This window comes from Scyliorhinus canicula, chromosome 4 (assembly GCF_902713615.1).
Source record: "Scyliorhinus canicula chromosome 4, sScyCan1.1, whole genome shotgun sequence".
NCBI lineage: Eukaryota > Metazoa > Chordata > Chondrichthyes > Carcharhiniformes > Scyliorhinidae > Scyliorhinus > Scyliorhinus canicula.
The window spans coordinates 70,843,141-70,861,150 of record NC_052149.1 but is presented as its reverse complement, the minus strand read 5'-3'; the positions used below and the strand labels follow the sequence as shown (position 1 = coordinate 70,861,150).

Genomic DNA, 18,010 nt, shown 5'->3' with positions numbered 1-18,010 from the left:
TGAATTGCCCCTTAATTGGAGAAAATGAATTGGGTACTCTAAATTTTTTTTTAAACATTCAGTTAATGTGGAACATAGCCATGTCGAGCAGAGATTCCAGAGCTTTTCTTTACCCACCAGAAATAACAGCCCTTCTCCACTGGTGACAGTCAAAGATCACAAAAAAGCAGAAGCAATGTGTAGCAGGGATAAAGCTAGCTACAAATAACATTTCAGTCAAAGATGCAAGTCTGACCCACATTGAGAAGTCAGAGATTGCAGAGACAAGAATAGTATTAGTGATCTGGAACAGAATGGAGAACACTTCAATGTTAGAAGCAATGAAACACAGCATTGAACCACATCGCACTCATCTTCAACGGACATGGACCCCACTCAATAGGTGCACCAGACAACATAAACCACCCTGCCCCTCCCCACCCAAACCTAGGGATTGAGCCAAAATTCAAACATTAATAATAAACGGCATTCACTCCATCATTTGAGTGACTGCCCTAGTCATGGAATCAGAGAGGTTGCAGCTCAGAAGGAAGTAATTCAGTCCATCTTGTCCATGCTGACTCTCTGTAAGAGCAACGGAGTTAGATCCATTCCCTCACCATTTTCCTATAGCCCTCCAAACTTCCTGTAGAAAGCCATGATTGGCTGTCTCTACCACACACTGAGTGCATTCCATATCCTAATCCACACCTGGGGCGGGATTCTCCCCTACCCGGCGGGGGGTCCCGCGTAGCGGAGTGGCGCCAACCACTCCGGCGTCGAGCCTCCCCAAAGGTGCAGAATTCTCCGCACCTTTGGGGGCTAGGCCCGTGCCGGAGCGGTTGGCACGCCGACTGGCGCCAAAAACGGCACCAACGCCCTTTGACGCCCGCGCTGGCCGAAAGGCCTTCGCCAGTTCGCGCATGCGCCGGTGGGGGATTCCCTTCCGCTTCCGCCATGGTGTAGGCCGTGGCGGCAGAGAAAGAGTGCCCCCACGGCACTGGCCCCGATCGCAGGCCTGGCCACCGTGGGGGCACCTCCCAGGGTCCGATTGCCGCTCCCCCCCGCCCCCTAGGGGGCCGCTCACGCCGCTGACAGAGGTGGTTCAAACCTCGCCGGCGGGAGAGGCCTCCCAGCAGCGGAACTTCGGCCCTTCGCGGGCCGGAGAATAACGGCTGCACAGAAACCCGTAGCCTCCCGTCGGCCCCCGCCATTCTCCGAGGCGGGCGGCGGGATTGGCGGCACGCTGCCTTTTTACGGGTGGGAGAATTCTGGACATGGCGGGAGCGGGATTGTCGGCGGCACCGGGCGATTCTCCGACCCTGCTGAATTTCGCCCTCATGTCACCTTTGATTATTTTGACATTCATCTTAAATTGATGTCCTTTCATCCTGGACTCTTTCAGCAATGGTAATTTTTCCTCTATCTATTCTGTCTAGGCCCCTCATGATTTTCATCACCTCTGTGAAATCTCCTCACCTCAGCCCCAGGCATCGTTACAAAGTTCCCCAAGGCAGTGCCCTCAACCCAACCATCTTCAGCTAATTCCTCAATTACTTTGTCTTCGTTATAACCTCCCAGTTAAGCAATGTCTTAATTTTAAAATTCTCAAGTTCCAACTCATTGATATCGTGCCCATCCAGGACCCTCCACCCTTTCCCGTCCCTCTGATCCTATTGTTTCTAACTCTAGCCCTTGCCGTGTATTCACCATACCATCTGTCCTTCCCCTCGGAGACTGAACTTGCCGTACTCAGCAAAGGACTCAGCTTGCTCTTACACCTCCATCTCAAATGATTATTGGGCTCAACATGATGCTGAACTCTTCTCTGCCACCTTCCTCTCCATGCTCACTTCTTCGGGTAGAAGTCCTTCCCCCATGCAACAGATCCTTTTACCCACCTCCAGTATTCTCCCTCCACCTGGACTCCTCCTTCCGACCGCTTACCTGCTCTTGATCTGTTCATTCAGAGATATCGGCGTGACATCGACTGCCTAAATTTCTCTGCTCCTGTCACTCACACTACTCCGTAACCGTCTGAACTTGCTGCACTTGGTTCTCTCAGGTCCAACCCTGACTTTGTCATATAAACCCACCAACAAGAGTGGGGCTGTTGTTGTCTGATATACTGACCTCTACCTCGCAGAGACTGAACTTGAGACACTTCCTCCTACCTCCCCATGGACCATGACCCCACCACTGAGCATCAAGCCATTGCTTCCAGTGCTGTCACTGATCTCGTCTCTGGAGATTTTCCCTCCACAGCTTCCAACCTCAATCACCCAACCTCCAGATAACCTGCTTCTACCTCCTTCCCAAAATCCACAAACAGGGCTGCCCCAGTAGGGTTGTCATGTCAGCCTGTTCCAGCCCCATCAAACTAATTTCTTTCTATCTTGACTCCATACTCTCTCCTCTTGTCCAGTCCCTTCCTACCTACATTTGTGATTCCTCCGATGCCCTACATCATCGCAACAACTTCCAGTTCCCCAGTGTCAACCACCTCCCCTATACCATGGATGCCCAATCCCTCTTTAACTCCACCCCCCACCAGGATAATCTGAGGGCTCTCCACTTCTTCCTCGAACAGAGGCCTGAACAATCCCGATCCACTACTACGCTCCTCCACCTGACTGAACTTGCCTCACTAAACAATGTCTCCTTGAACATGAATCATTGCTCCAAACCAAAGATGCTGCTACGGGTACCCACATGGGTCCCAGTTTTGCCCGTCTCTTTAGGAGTATGTGGAACATTCCTCATTTCAGGCCTGCACTGGCCCCATCCCACAACTCTGGTACATAGACGGCGGTTTTGATGTCGCTTCATGTTCCCGCCTGGACCTAGAAAAATGTATTAATTTGCTTCCAATTTCTACCCCTTTATCACCTTCACATGGTCCACTTCCAACACCTCCTTTCCTTCCTTGAGCTTTCTATTTCAATTTCTGGGGATAGATTGTCCACTGGTATTCATTACAAACCCACTGACTCCCACAGCTACCTTGACTACAGCTCTTCACACCCCACATCCTGCAAGGACTCCACCTCATTCTCTCAATTCCTTCGTCTCCGTCGCATCGATTCGGACGATGCCACTTTCCAAAACGCTGCTGCTGACATGTCTTCATTCTTCCTCATTTGTGGTTTCCCACCCACTGTGGTCAACAGGGCTCTCAACCGTGTCTGACCCATCTCTGCTCTCACCCCTTCCCGCCCTCCCCAAACCAGGATAGGGTCCCCACTTTTCATCCCACCAAGCTCCGCATTCAAAGAATTATCCTTGGCCAGTTCCATCAAATCTCCATGATACCGCCACAAATCACATCTTCCCCTCACTCTCCGTCAGCATTTCACAGGGACCATTCCCTTTTGGATACCCTAGTCCACTCCTCTGGGTCCCCCAACATCTTACCCTCTTCCCATGGCACTTCCCATGCAATCACAGAAGGTGTAACACATGTCCTCCCTGCTCACCATCCCATGGCCCAAACGCTCTGGTCAACTGAGGCAGTGCTTCACGTGCACCTCCTCCAATCTGGTCTATTGCATTTGCTGCTCCCATTGCGGTCTACTCTACAATGCAGACTAAACACAATCTGGGTGGCTGCTTTGCCGAACACCTTCGGTCAGTCCACAAGCAGGACCCAGACCTTCCTGTTGCTTGCCATTTCAACTCACCATTCTGTTTTCACGTCCACATGCCCATTCTTGGCCTGCTGTAATGTTCCAGTGAAGCCTAGTGCAAACTGGAGGAACAGCACCTCATCTTCCGATTAGGCACGTTACAGCCTTCTGGACTTAACATGGAGTTCAACAACTTCAGACTGTAAACTCTCCCCTTCACCTCGTTTTTATTTATTTTTCCCCCGAAATTTAGAGTACCCAATTATTTATTTTCCAATTAAGGGGCAATTTAGCGTGGCCAATCCACCTAACCTGCACATTTTTGGGTTGTGGGGGTGAAACTCAAGCAGACATTGGGAGAATGTGCAAACTCCACACGGACAGTGACCGGGATTCGAACCCGGGTCCTCAGTGCCGCAGTACCAGTGCTAACCACTGCACCACATGGCCCCCCCATTTTTATTTCTATCAATTTATTTTCATTTCTTTCATTGATTTGTTTCCCCCGCACCACTGTCTCTCTCTCTTCTCTCTCCCTCTCCTCCCTACCCCCCCCTCACTTGGGCCATCTGTTCCCTGTTCCAAGTTGTCCGTTGACACACTGCTCACCTGTTCTGCCATTAACACATTCTGATCGCTTAATGAACCACTGCCAGCAAACGTTTGAGCCTCAATCACCTCTATTTACATTCCTTTTATCTTTCTGTCCATGGCATCTTCAATCTCCATCTATCTCTGGCCCTCTGTCCAACCCCATCGTTCCACACAACAGTATAAATTTGACCTAATTTCCAGTTCTCTCCAGCTTTGACAAAGAGTTATCCAGACTTGAAATGTTAACTCCCTTTTATCTCTACAGGTGCTGTCAGACCTGCTGCAATTGTCTAGTATTTTCTGTTTTTGTTCAATATTCTCGTCCCCGATTTCAAATCCTTCAATGGCATGGCCTCTTTATATCTCTGAAATCTATTCCAGCCCTGGTTTAGGCTGGGGGCTGGTTTAGCACACTGGGCTAAATTGCTGGCTTTTAAAGCAGACCAGCAGCACGGTTCAATTCCCGTACCAGCCTCCCCGGACAGGCGCCGGAATGTGCCGACTAGGGGCTTTTCACAGTAACTTCATTTGAAGTTTACTTGTGACAATAAGCGATTTTCATTTTCATCCTCCAAGACCTCTGCTCTCCACTACATTCCTACCTCTTGAGCATCCCGACTTTAATTGCTCCTTCATTGAACAACATTCAGGTTTGGGCTGATAAAATAACCTTTGCACCAAACAAGTGGCAGACAATGATCATGTCAGGGGGAAAATTAGCCACTTCCCTTTGGCCATTCAAAAAACAAAAGAACAAAGAAAAGTACAGCACACGAACAGGCCCTTTGGCCCTCCAAGCCTGTGCCGACCATGCTGCCCGTCTAAACTAAAATCTTCTACACTTCCTGGGTCCGTATCCCTCTATTTCCATCCTATTCATGTATGTGTCAAGATGCCCCCGAAATGTCACTATTGTCCCTGCTTCCACCACCTCCTCCGGCAGGGAGTTCCAGGCACCCACTACCCTCTGTGTAAAATACTTGCCTCATACAGCTCCTCTATACCTTGCCCCTTGCACCTTAAACCTATGTCCCCTAGTAATTGACCCCTCTACCCTGGGAAAAAGCCTCTGACTATCTCCTATGTTTATGCCCCATATAATTTTGTAGACCTCTACCAGGTCGCCCCTCAACCTCCGTCGTTCCAGTGAGAATAAACCAAGTTTATTCAACCGCTCCTCATAGCTAATGTCCTCCATACTAGGCAACATCCTGGTAAATCTCTTCTGCACCCTCTCTAAAGCAATCCTTCTGGTAGTGTGGCGACCAGAATTGAACACCATCATCCAAGTGTGGCCTAACTAAGGTTCTATACAGCTGCAACAAGACTTGCCAATTTTTATACTCAATGGCATTATCATCACCGAATCTCCCATCAACATCCTGGAGGTTATCAATTACTAGAAACTAAGAGCAGGTCAGAGGTTAGGAATTTGCAGAGTGACTCATTACTCAACTCCACAAAACCGTTGCACCATCTACCCGGGACAAGTGTGATGGAGTAACAATCAGGAAAATCAACACCATCCAGGGCAAAGACAACCGCTTACTTTGTACCCCATCCTCTACCTTAAATATTTAACCCCTCCACACCGGCACACCATGGCTGCAATGTGCATCATCGACAAGATGAACTGCAGGAACATGCCAAGAGTTGTTTAATAATATCTCCCAAATCCCTGACGTCTTCCGCCTAGAAGGCCAAGGACAACAGGTGTATGTAAACACCATCACCTGCAAATTTCCCTCCAGGTTTGGAGGGAATTGGCCAGTTGTGTATGCTGGGGTGTGCTGTGGGGGCACCTACATAGAACAGAAGCACAGATCATAGAATCCCAAGAATGCAGAAGGAGGTCATTCAGTCCATTGAGTCTGCATCAACCCTTCGAAAGAACATTCTACACATGCCCACTCATCTATGCACCTCGCACTATCCCCGGAACCCCATGACCTAACCTGCACATCCCTGGACACTAAGGGGCAATTTATCGTGGCCAATCCTCCTATTCCGCACATCTTTGGACTGTGGGATGAAACCGGAGCACCCGGAGGAAACCCATGCAGACACGGGGAGAACGTACACAGTGAGCGGAATTGAACCAGGGTCTCTGGCGCTGAGGTAGCAATGCTAACCACTGTAGCACCATGCCAGGCCATCACATGGACTCCAGCTTTTCAAATGTCAGCTCATTAGCATCTTCTAAAGCAATAAATGCCAATGATGCTTTCAACACGTGAATGAATTTTAAAAAATCACTACGCAGAGTATGCAGTCAGTCCTACCCTCCCATCACCACCAATCAAACAACACCATTGTACTTCCAAGCTGCTACTGAGTAAAACTCATAACTTGGTCCATCTCATAACAACGCCACCAATTTAAAATAATTAATTCATGAGATGTGGAAAAGACCAATTATAGCCCATCCCTGGCTGCCCAGAGGTGACAGTAATGGATCCTTTTCTGAAACCACTCTAGTCTCGGTTGTGAAGGTGCTCCCCTAACGCTGTACCTTCTTTCAGGGTTTTGACCCAGTGACAATGAAGGGACAGCCACACTTGTCCAAGTCTGAAAGATGAGAAGATGCTGGATTAGCAATTTAGCTTAGTTAAATTGGATTCAAAGTTTCAAACACTGGTTCGATTTGAGACAATTACCAGTGTGCACATGGAAGCTGATCCCATATCTGTGGGTAAGACCATAAGACATAGGAGAAGTAGGCTATTTGGCCCATCGATTCTGCTCTGCCATTCAATGAGATCATGGTCGATTTGATATAATCCTCAATTCCATTTTCCCACCTTATCCCTATAACCCTGGATTTCCCTACTGATTAAAAATCTGTCTACCTCAGCCTTGAACATACTCAACGACCCAACCTCTACAGTAAAGAATTCACTACCCTCACAAGAAATTCCTCCTCATCTCGGTTTTAATGGGCGACCTTTTTATTATGAGATTATGCCCTCTGGTCCTAGACTCTCCCACAAGGGGAAACATTTACTCAGCATCTACCCTGTCAAGCCCCCTAAGATAGTCTCTCATTCTTCTAAACTCCAATGTGTACAGGCCCAACCTACTTAACTTCTCATACGATTTTACCTCCATACCATGGACCAACCTAATGTACCTTCTCTGTACTGTGCCAATTCCAGAATAACTTTCCTTAGATAAGGGGCTAAAAACTGTTCACAGATGTTAGCAGTAAACTCAAACAGATTACAAAACTACAGCAAAAATAGTTTGGGGACTCTTCAGTGTTCAAACTCTCGGCTATATTGAATTCAGGTAACATAGACCCCATTGTGCCTCATATTCATAAGCAAATCTACAACATAATATTGGTGGTGTTAAAGCAGAAATTTGATTTGAGTAGCACCACTGGATGGAGTATAGGGATTTGGGAGAGCGGTGAGGGGGGGGGGGGTGTTGATTGGAAGAGCAATGGTCAAGTTATATAGTTTCATGAGCAGATGGTGAAAACAGGCCAAAAAGGAGTAAGAGAGCCCACACAGAGTGATCTTTCAGAGAGAAAGTGACAAAAACTATGTACACAGGAGTTTTCTTGTGAAAAGAAATTGGCACTATGCCACTTGTATCCCATACTTACCAGCAAAAGCTACAAGGAATTATGCAAGTAATTTTAATTGTCAATTCAACAGTGTTAAATTACACATTTGGGGTCAGTGTCATAATGCTCAAAGTAAATTACTGTTGCCACTGTAGTATAATTCCCCTGACATGGTAAAGCCCTTCACCATTGTAAAAAGTCCACGCTTTAAGAGATGACCTCAAGCTGATTTTTACTATTTTCAATAGCTACAGGAAAGTTGCAGCTGGAAAAAGCAAATGCTTTTACTTAACAATGCCACCTGCATGGCTATCAGAATAAAACAGAACAAACTGTAAACACTGGAACAAACCAGATTTGATTCACCGATTGTGTTGAGTTAGCTAATCGTGTCCAGTGCAGCAGCTAGTTTCAGTGCCTCTTGGTCTATGGGGAGCAAATTGGGCACGATCAGACTTAGCGGAGATGCTGTCCAAAACCAAAGAACTTGCTGATACTTGTTTAGTCTTACCTATGAGGAATGGCCATTTGGACGAAGTAATTGTGTTGTTGACACCAGAGAACTATATTTTAGTTAAGTGCCAAGGCTATAAGGAGAGAGGGGGTGAAAAGTTTAAAACTTGCTATTAAAAAAAGGACTTTGGATACATCGTGATGTTTATTGGACCTTTAAGCTGAGTAGAAGGAAAGTAGCATATCAATGAACAATTGCCCAGCCCATTTATGAATTTGTGGAATTGGCAAACTGGCTATGCAAATTTTCAGCTGGCAGTTGTGTTCAAACACCTGACTGACTTCCCACTGCAATGTAAACTTTCATTACTGTCAGTTTAATTTGTTTGAAAAAGGACAAACCCTGCAGTACACTTATTTCCATTTACAGCAGTAGAACACCCCATACCATCACAAAATTCTAATTCCTTACCTTTATCCTTTCAATATTGGCCTCTACTTTAAGCTGTAGAACTGTCCTTTTTGCTTGCGCTATGCTGTTTGTGCTAGCCATTTTTGATGATATTCTAAAGGTCAAAACCTGGACCAAAAAAAGCATATGGCAGTGTATAAAGTGAGAAAGTAGATGAACAGTGGAATTTATTTTAAAAACAGAATATATAGCACATTATACCTGTAAAACATACCTAGTTTGGTTCTGAGAAGCAACTGATGTTTTTCAGAGATGTTGCAGTGCAAATCCTGCAAAATATAAATAATTTCAAAATCAGCACATGTGGAGGATCAAACTTAAACTAGCTTCGTCCTTTACAGTAAACTGCTGTTCAGAGTCTTGGTATACAACAATTCCGTACTAATTTCTATTTCAATTTCTAAGTCTTATGAACTTGCTGGATGCACTTATTTGATCACATTTATGAAAAAGGGGAATGATCTTCTCATCTCCACTCCAGTAAAGTGTCACAATAATGAATTTAACAAGCAGTACCTCAGTTTATTTGTGCAAAGCTGAATGTAAAGCAGAATCAGTGGCTTTTCCTGCTCGTGATGAATGGAAAATGAGAAAATCAAACGTTTTTGGATGTATTCTTATTCAGATAATCTGTGGCACATTACACCAAGATTGAAAATACTTCATTTTATATAATGCCTCACATAACCTCATGATATTCCTAAATAGTTTAGAGTCAATTAAGTACGAAATAAAAACAGAAATGCTGGCAGCATCTGTGGAGAGAGAAGCAGAATTAATACTTCAAGTTGGTGACTTTTCATCCCAATAGAAAGAAGCTTGAGATTTAACATCAATCATCAACTGGGAACATTGGCTCAGTTTCTCTATTCACAGATGCTGCCAGAGCTGTTGTGCATTTTTGGTATTTTCTGTTTTTAATTTAGATTTCCAGCCCCAGCAATATTCTGCTCAAGCACTTTTGAAGGATAGTCACTGTTGCAATATAAGAAACATGGCAAACAATTTGCACACCTCAAACTCCCACAAACCCCAATATGATAACGACTGAATAATTTCATTTATTTTTATTTTTTAATGGGACATGGACGCCGCTGGCTAGGCCAGCGTTTTTAATGCCCATTCCTAATAGTCCTTGTGAAGGTAGTGGTGGGCAGCACGGTGGCCTAGTGGTTAGCACAACCGCCTCACAGCGCTGAGGTCCCAGGTTCGATCCCGGCTCTGGGTCACTGTCCGTGTGGAGTTTGCACATTCTCCCCGTGCCTGCGTGGGTTTCGCCCCCACAACCCAAAAATGTGCAGAGTAGGTGGATTGGCCACGCTAAATTGCCCCTTAATTGGAAAAAATAATTGGGTAATCTAAATTTTAAAAAAAAAAGTGAAGGTAGTGGTGAGCTGCCACCTTGAACTACTGCAGCCCAAATGACTATTAGGAAGGGAGTTCCAGGGTTTTGACCCAGCAACAATGAAGAGACAGTCAGGATAGTGTGTAGTTTGGAGGGGGATTTACAGATGGTGGTGCTTCCATGCACCTGCTGCTCTGGTCCTTCTTGTGGTAGTGATCATGGATTTGCAAAGTGCTGTCAAAAGAGCCTTGCATAGTTGCTTTAGTGCATCTCTGTAGATTGTACTCACTGCCCTGTGTATCGGTGGCGGAGGGAGTGGGTATTGAAGGTAGTGGATGGGATGCCAATCAAACAAGCTGCTTTGTGAATGATGCTGCACTTTAATATTGTTGGAGCTGCATTCATCCAGGCAAATGGTGAGTATTCCATCATACTCCTTACCTGTACGTTGCAAATGGTGGACAGTCAGGAGGGGTTATATTTCTAGCCTCTGACCTCTTGTAGCCACAGTATGATTCATTGGTAACATCCAGGATGTTGTTGGCAGGGAATCAGTGATGGTAAAGACATTGAATGTCATGTGGAGATGGTCGCCTTCTTTCTTGCTGTAGATGGTCATTGCCTGGCACTTTTGTGGCGTGAATGTTATTTGCCACTTATCTGCCTAAGCTTGAATACTGTCCAGATCTTGCTGCATTGGAGCACAGACTATTTCAGTGTCTGAGTCGTGAATGATGCTAAACATGTACAATCATCAGAAAATAGCTCCACTTCTGATCTTACGATGGAACAAAGGTCATTGATAATGCAGCTTAGGTAGTTGGGCCCAGACCACTACCCTTTTTTAAAAAATTATAAATTTAGAGTACCCAATTATTTTTTTTCCCAATTAAGGGGCAATTTAGTGTGGCCAATCCACCTACCCTGCACATCTCTAGGTTGTGGGGGTGAAACCCACGCAAACATGGGGAGAGTGTGCAAACTCCACACGGACAGTGACCGGGATTCGAACCCGGGTCCTTGACTCCGCAGTCCCAGTGCTAACCACTGCACCACATGCCGCCCCACACTACCCTGAGAAACCCCTGCAGTAATATCCTGAGACTTGGATGATTGACCTTCAACAACCACAACCATCTTCCTCTGCGCGAGGTATGACTCCAACCAGTGGAGAATTTTCCCCCTCATTGACTATAGTTTTTCTCGGATATTAATTGAGGAGTAAATATTGGCTAGAACACTTAGCATACTCTCCTGTTCTTGTTCAAAATACTGCCACGGGATCTTTTACCTTTACCCATGAGAGCAGACAGGGCCTTGGATATAGTTTCATCTGAAAGACACCACCTCCTAAACTGCAGCATCGCTTCAGTGCTGCACTGGGGTGTCAGCCGGGACATTTGTAATCAAGTCTCTGGAGTAAGACTGAGCCCACAAACTCCTGGAGGAGGAGGAGGAGGAGGAGGAGGAGGAGGGGGGTGGGGGGGGGGGGGGGGGGGGGGGGGGAGGAGGAGAAGAAAGAGAAAGAGAGAGAGAGCACAACTGAGCCATGGTGTCAAATGTTCAGCAGAGAAGACCAGCCAAATTGAGAAATTATGGTTAGATAATGCTTTGTTCGTATTATGAAAGCTGGTATATTTTAGGATATTTGAATTGCTCAGATATGAATACCCCTTTTCTTTTTTCCCCCCCTTTTAAAAAATAAATTCAGAGTACCCAATTATTTTTTTTACAATTAATGGGCAATTTAGTGTGGCCAACCCACCTAACCTGTACATCTTTGGGTTGTGGGGGCGAAACCCACGCAAACAAGGGGAGAATATGCAAACTCCACACAAACAGTGACCCAGAGCCGGGATTGAACCTGGGACGTCGGCGCCGTGAGACAGTGCTAACCACTGTGCTGCCCATACCCCTTTTCTAAGGCAGACAATTTTCAAATGCAGAGAGAGATGCTGCAACCTCGGTGCATAAATTGTTGGTATTTTTAATATCCTTGTCTGGTGTCCCAAATTAATATCTTCTTTCTGTGGATTTTATGGAAAAGCAGCTGAAGCAGTAAAATGAAGAACTGTTTCAATTTGATATGATGATTTACTTCTATTTATGTATTAATAACATATTTTGAAAACACTGTCTGTACATATTTTTAAAAGCAGCACATAGTGTTATTGTTCAAGTACAATGTTAATAGTAATGTATGCAAGCTACTTTGATGTTTCAGCATCAAGTCTGAGCTCCTTGAAGTCAATGTGAGTTGAGCTCAAAACATTCCTAATTGGCAGTCATTTAGGACTGTGGTTCTTTATTCCTAGAAAATGCTGTGATTTTTTTGGTTTCACAAACTATTAAAATATACACACAAAAGTTGAAGTAATAAATTGGGCAACCCACACAAGTCTAAAAACTAACAAAACTTCCGTAAATGTGAAAAGTGGTCTCTCTTACTATTTTTTTGATTAGTTTTCAACTTGTTGAGCCATGATCCATATAGTGTTCAGTGGTGCAACATACATGTATCATAATACCTACAAATATATAAAAATCTGACTCCCATGATCAGTAATGTTTGAGCCAAATAGTTGTAGAGTCATGACAAGGCAGAAAGATGTAACATAAGATTTTCTTTCAGAAGGGAGAGTTCTGGAACAAGAGATCAACCGTATTTTTGAAGTGATCAGTTATGGAAATGTTTCTTGTCCCCAAAAAAATCTAAATTTGGGCAACCATCTCAGTATGAAAATCTTCATGAATTTAGGGAGCCAAGTTTTGCCATTTGCCCATAAAAGGTTAAAATTAATGGATCCATTTCCTTGATCTTCCTATATGTGTTTGAGACATCTGACTGTTTAATGTGGAAGGACGAGTGTAAATCAGTTCCCATCTCTCAAATCTGCATACCCTATGCAGTGACACTGGCTTCCTCGCAGGAAGTTCTTTGGAAGCTTAACAGTTTATTCTTGTTTCCATCAGTTCTTGGACTTTCTAGAAGAAATGAGTTCAGACTACAATACATCCATTTTAATTTATATTCCACAGACATGCCAATGTTTTGCACCTTAGTAATATTCCTGGTATTCAGAGATGCTGGGGGTAAGTGGGAAGGCATTTGAAAGAAAATGTCGAGTTCAGCTTGGAGGCCATGGGCTTAATCACCGCCAGCGTTCTGCCAAAACAGCCTAACTATCTCAAAATAAATCTGCTGGGTCAGGAGCAAACCCCTGTACAGGCAGAATTGGTGCCACAACTGGGATTCAATTAGATTTGGGCAAAGCATAAAATCTTGGCTGGAGTGGTTTGGATTTTCATTATGTTTAGCCGAAGGGCTGGTGAATCTGGAGGTAAATCTTTGCAGGCACTTCTGTCCAGAGATGGAGTCTTTGAAACTGGCATTCCATTTTCTGGTAACTTCCTGTCTGAATGCAATGACCCAACCAGTTTTCTACCGAAGTTGGTGTTATCCCAGCAGATTCGCCAGAAGTACAGAGACGCAGTTTTGCTGGTGGAACCTGGGATTGGGAATATTTCGGTTTTGCATCACCGAAGGAATATGCTGAATTTCAGTACAGACGGCGGCATAGACAACTGCGACGAGACATGCATAGCCTTCGCAGTAACACTCCTGATCCCCGAAGATCCCAGTGATAGTACAATAAATACCCAAGAAGGCAACAGCAGGCGACATGGTACTTCCATGGCGAGTTCAGCATCTACCGAAGTTTAGCAATACTCTCAAGCTAGCACAGTGGTTAGCACTGCTGCCTCACAGCGCCAGGGACCTAGCTTCAATTCCGGCCTCGGTGACTGTGTGGAGTTTGCACTTTCTCCCAGTGTCTGCATGAGTTTCCTCCGGGTGCTCCGGTTTCCTCCCACATTCCAAAGATGTGCAGGTTAGGTGGACTCGCCATCCTAAATTGCCCTTAGTATCCAAAAGGTTAGGTGGGACAGGGTGGGCTCTTTCAGAGGGTTGGTGCAGACTCGATGAGCCAAATGGTCTCCTTCTGCACTGTAGGGAGTCTATGATTCTAGTTAAGCTATGGACTTTCACTCTTGCTCTGAAATAGCAGTTTATGGCTCATGGGAGACAGTTATGACCTCGCTCTCCAAAATAGCAAGAATCTCAGAATCCCGAGAGAGCAGGAGGCCATTTGGCCCACTGAGTCTGCACCAATCATCAGAAAGACCACCCCACCTAAGGTCCATCCTGCCTAACTCTTTCACTAAACTGCACATCCCGAGACACCATGCCACTGCTTTTTATGGCTCATCAAGGGAGCCTTTACCGTCTAACCTTATCCCTTCATTTCCTGAAGAAGACAGTTTATGTCAGCAGAAGGTTCCCCAGAAACACTGATAATCCATTTGGGAATGAATAGCGAGCCTAAACGTGTCAACTAAGCCGATGACTGTCAGCAAGCTTTTAAACTTGGGGGAATCACAGCAGATGCTGTTCCCTCTCCATACATACTTGAAAGCTAATTATAACTGGTTTGAGGAACCATGATACCCAGCCAAGGGTCCTACAGTCAATAATGTGGAAAAAAAACAATGGCTGGGTTTGGTCTCTAGCTTGCTGCAGTTCCACCCTTTTGCTTCCACAGCACCACTGTTTTCCCACTTGGCAAACTAAACAGTCTCATGGATAGAGCTGTGGTGTTGTGTAACTGTATTGAGACTTGGAATACACATTTAATGCATAACGTAATTTGCATTTACATGTTAATGCTCACATGGCAATAGGTTCTGCACGAGGTGTCCGAGTAAAATGCTCTGGATATACCCCTAAATACACAGCAAATACACTACGTGGTCATTTGCAATTACCAAGATTTAGTTATTTATTTTAAAATATTTTTATTCTCCTTTTTCACATTTTCATCCAAATTTACAACCACCAACAAACAACCAACAGTAACAAATACAATGTCAATCCCCTAACCAACAATTCCTCCCTCCCACCAACCTCAACATTTTAAATACAAACATCAGAGAAGATCAGGAATCCACCAATACATAGTCACCAACAACATGCACAATCCAACCTCGCCCCCCCCCCCCAATGTTCAATGTCATGCAATTCTTAAAAGTGCATAATAAACAAAGCCCATGAATTGTAGACGCCTTCCATCCTTCCACTCATCTCAAACTTCACCTTCTTGAGTGTTTACAAACTCCAACAGATCCCCACCATGCCAGGGCACTGGGTGGAGAAACTGACCCCACCCCACCAGGATCCGTCTTCAGGCGATTAGTGAGGCGAAGGCTAAAACATCTGCCTCCGCACCCGCTTCCAACCCCGGCAGATTCGATACCCCGAATATGGCCTCCAGAAGACCAGACTCAAGCCTCACATGTACCACCTTCGAAATTACTCTTAACACCTCCTTCCAATACCCCTCCTGCTTTGGACAGGTTTGTGGGAGCCCCCCCACAATGTTCACAAACATCCTCTACCCCCTCAATGTGTCAGCTAATTACCAAGATTTATACAAGTGCACAAATAGTATTTAATTAATGTTTCAGAAGTTAAATATATTTTTCTTCCCCAACATTACACTCTACACATCAGAAAACCAAAGTTTGGTTCATGGGCTGTGCACCGTTAGCTGATCCAAGCCAAGGTAGTAATTGGGGCATCACAATTGACCACTGTACCACCGGGCCAGGATAGCTGCGGCACTGGGAGTAGAAACAGTTACATATTAAACCGATATTTTACTCATAAAATGGGTGCAAAGTCAACCAATCTGTGCAGGCGTTGGACTCTGCTATTCATCGGTGCCTTTTAAAAAATATTAGAAACAGGCATTTTGGGTGGATGCCCAAGATAAGTGCATATCACTGAATAATACAATATAGGAGGAGGCCAATGAGCTCAGTTTTGCTGACTGTTTGAAACAACTATCAAATCATTCCCACTCCTTTGCTCTTTTTCCATAGGTTATGCAATTGAGCGGCCTATCACGCGTTACAGAATCGTTACAGCACAGAAGGAAGCCATTCTGCCAGTCACATCCATGCTAGCTCTCTGTAAGGGCATTTTAATTAATCCCACTCACCCCACCCTTTCCCCCCAGCTCTGAAAATATTTCCTATTCAGGTGTTTATCCAATTCTCTTCTGAAAGCCACAACGGAATCTGTCTCCACCACAATCTTAGGGAGTGCATTCTAGATCCGAACTACCTGCATGCAAAAAATCCTTTTACTATGTGTTGCTGTTGGTTCTTTCGTGAATCACCTTAAATTAGTGTCCTCTAATTCTCAGTCATGTTGCCAATGAGAGCAGTTTCTCCCCATAAACGTCGTCTAGCTCTGCATGATTTTGAACACCCTCTACGAAATCTCCTTTCCCTCATCTCCAATCAGCACAGTCCCACTTCTATAATCTATTTACATAACTCAAAGTCCCTCATCCCTGGAACCATTCTTATAAACCTTTTCCACCCTCTCTAAATTCTTCAACGCCTTTCTACAGTGCGTTGTCCAGAATTGGACAGAACACCCCAGTGAGGCTGTACCAATGTCTATTAAAGTATCATAACTTTGATGTTTTTTAAAAAAAACCATGCCTCTATTTATAAAACTCAGGATCCTGCATGCCTTTTTAAAACCACTTGCAACCTTTGCTGCCACTTGAATTTCTGCACATACACCCCCAGGTTTCTGTTTCTGCACCCTGCTGAAAAATATAATTTATTTTACATTCTTTCTCCCCATTCTTCATACTAAATATATCACTTCACACTTCTCTGCATTAAATGTTATCTGCCACATGTCAGTCTATTCCACCAGCCTGCCTATGTCCTCTGGAAGTCTACTGCTATCCTCCTCTCAGTTCACAATACTTTCAAGCTTTCTGCAAACTGCTAATTTTTTGTGTCTTGCACACCAAAGGCCAAGTCATTAATGTGTATCAAGAAAAGCAGATTTGATAGCGACCCCAGAAAACTCCCATCTCACTATTGCTACCTTTCAAAATTTCATTTCATTTTTTTCCAATTAAGGGGCAATTTAGCGTGGCCAATCCACCTATCCTGCACATCTTTGGGTTGTGGGAGTTTGGAAGTCCAGAGGCACCGCATTAACCATATTGCCTTCACCAACCATCTTTGTTATTTCATCCAAAAACTCATCACATTAGTTAATCACGCTTGCCATCAACAAATACCTGCTGCTTTCTTTTATTAATCCATAACTCTACATGTGACTCAATTTTGTCCCATTTTATCATTTTTAAAGTATTTCCCAACATGGAGTTAAGCTGACTGGCCTATTGTTGCTGGGTTTAACCTTCTACCCTTTTTTGATCAAGAATGTAACGTTTATGATTCTCCTCTGTAGCTGAAGGGAGGAATTTCCACTCAAACTTCCCCGGATGCATCCCTTCCTTATCAACTTATGATCAACAGGTATAGCCAGCCTTTCTAACCAATTTTTAACCATCCTGTACTGCAACTTCATCTTTCACCATAACTTTGGCAGAATCTTATTCTTTGTTAAAGATAGATGTGTAAAGTATAAATTTAGTACCTCAGCCATGTCCCCATGCACAGGTGCCCTTTTGATCCTACTTCACCAATCCTTTCTCTTCTTATTTATATGCTTATAGACAACCGTTGAAATCGATTTACGTTAGCTGCCTCTTCTCGTACTCCCCATGCCTCTCCTTTTTCGCTTCCTCTCTCAACTTTGTAGCAATCTTGGTTCTCAATTGTATTATCAATTTGACATCAGTCATGCGCACCCTTTCTCCGTTTCATCTTATTCGCTACCTCCTTCATCACACAGGGAGCTTTGCTTTTGGTTATCCTGCCCTTTCCCCTCATGGGAACATATTTGACTATACCCAAAACGTCTTCACTTTAATTGCAGCCCATTTAATTCAATTACAGCTCTGTCAATCAGTCTTTGATTCCAATTTACCTACAAGAGATCCATTTACACCCCACTGAAATTGGCCTTCCTCAAG

General features: G+C 44.5%; 1 protein-coding gene across 2 annotated transcripts in view; it reads right to left on the bottom strand.

Annotated features, from left to right (window-relative positions):
• LOC119964659 (guanine nucleotide-binding protein G(I)/G(S)/G(O) subunit gamma-12) overlaps positions 1–18,010 on the bottom strand; it is a 153,838-nt gene that overhangs the window by 10,723 nt on the left and 125,105 nt on the right. The window contains exons 4-5 of one of the 2 annotated variants that reach the window (XM_038794425.1): positions 8,897–8,964; positions 8,696–8,803 (exon numbers count right to left, since the gene is read on the bottom strand). In XM_038794425.1, the coding sequence (XP_038650353.1) occupies positions 8,696–8,776 (81 nt within the window). In that variant the 5' untranslated portion in view covers positions 8,777–8,803; positions 8,897–8,964. The remainder of the gene's footprint in view (positions 1–8,695; positions 8,804–8,896; positions 8,965–18,010) is intronic. The other variant, XM_038794424.1, reaches the window with a different exon arrangement.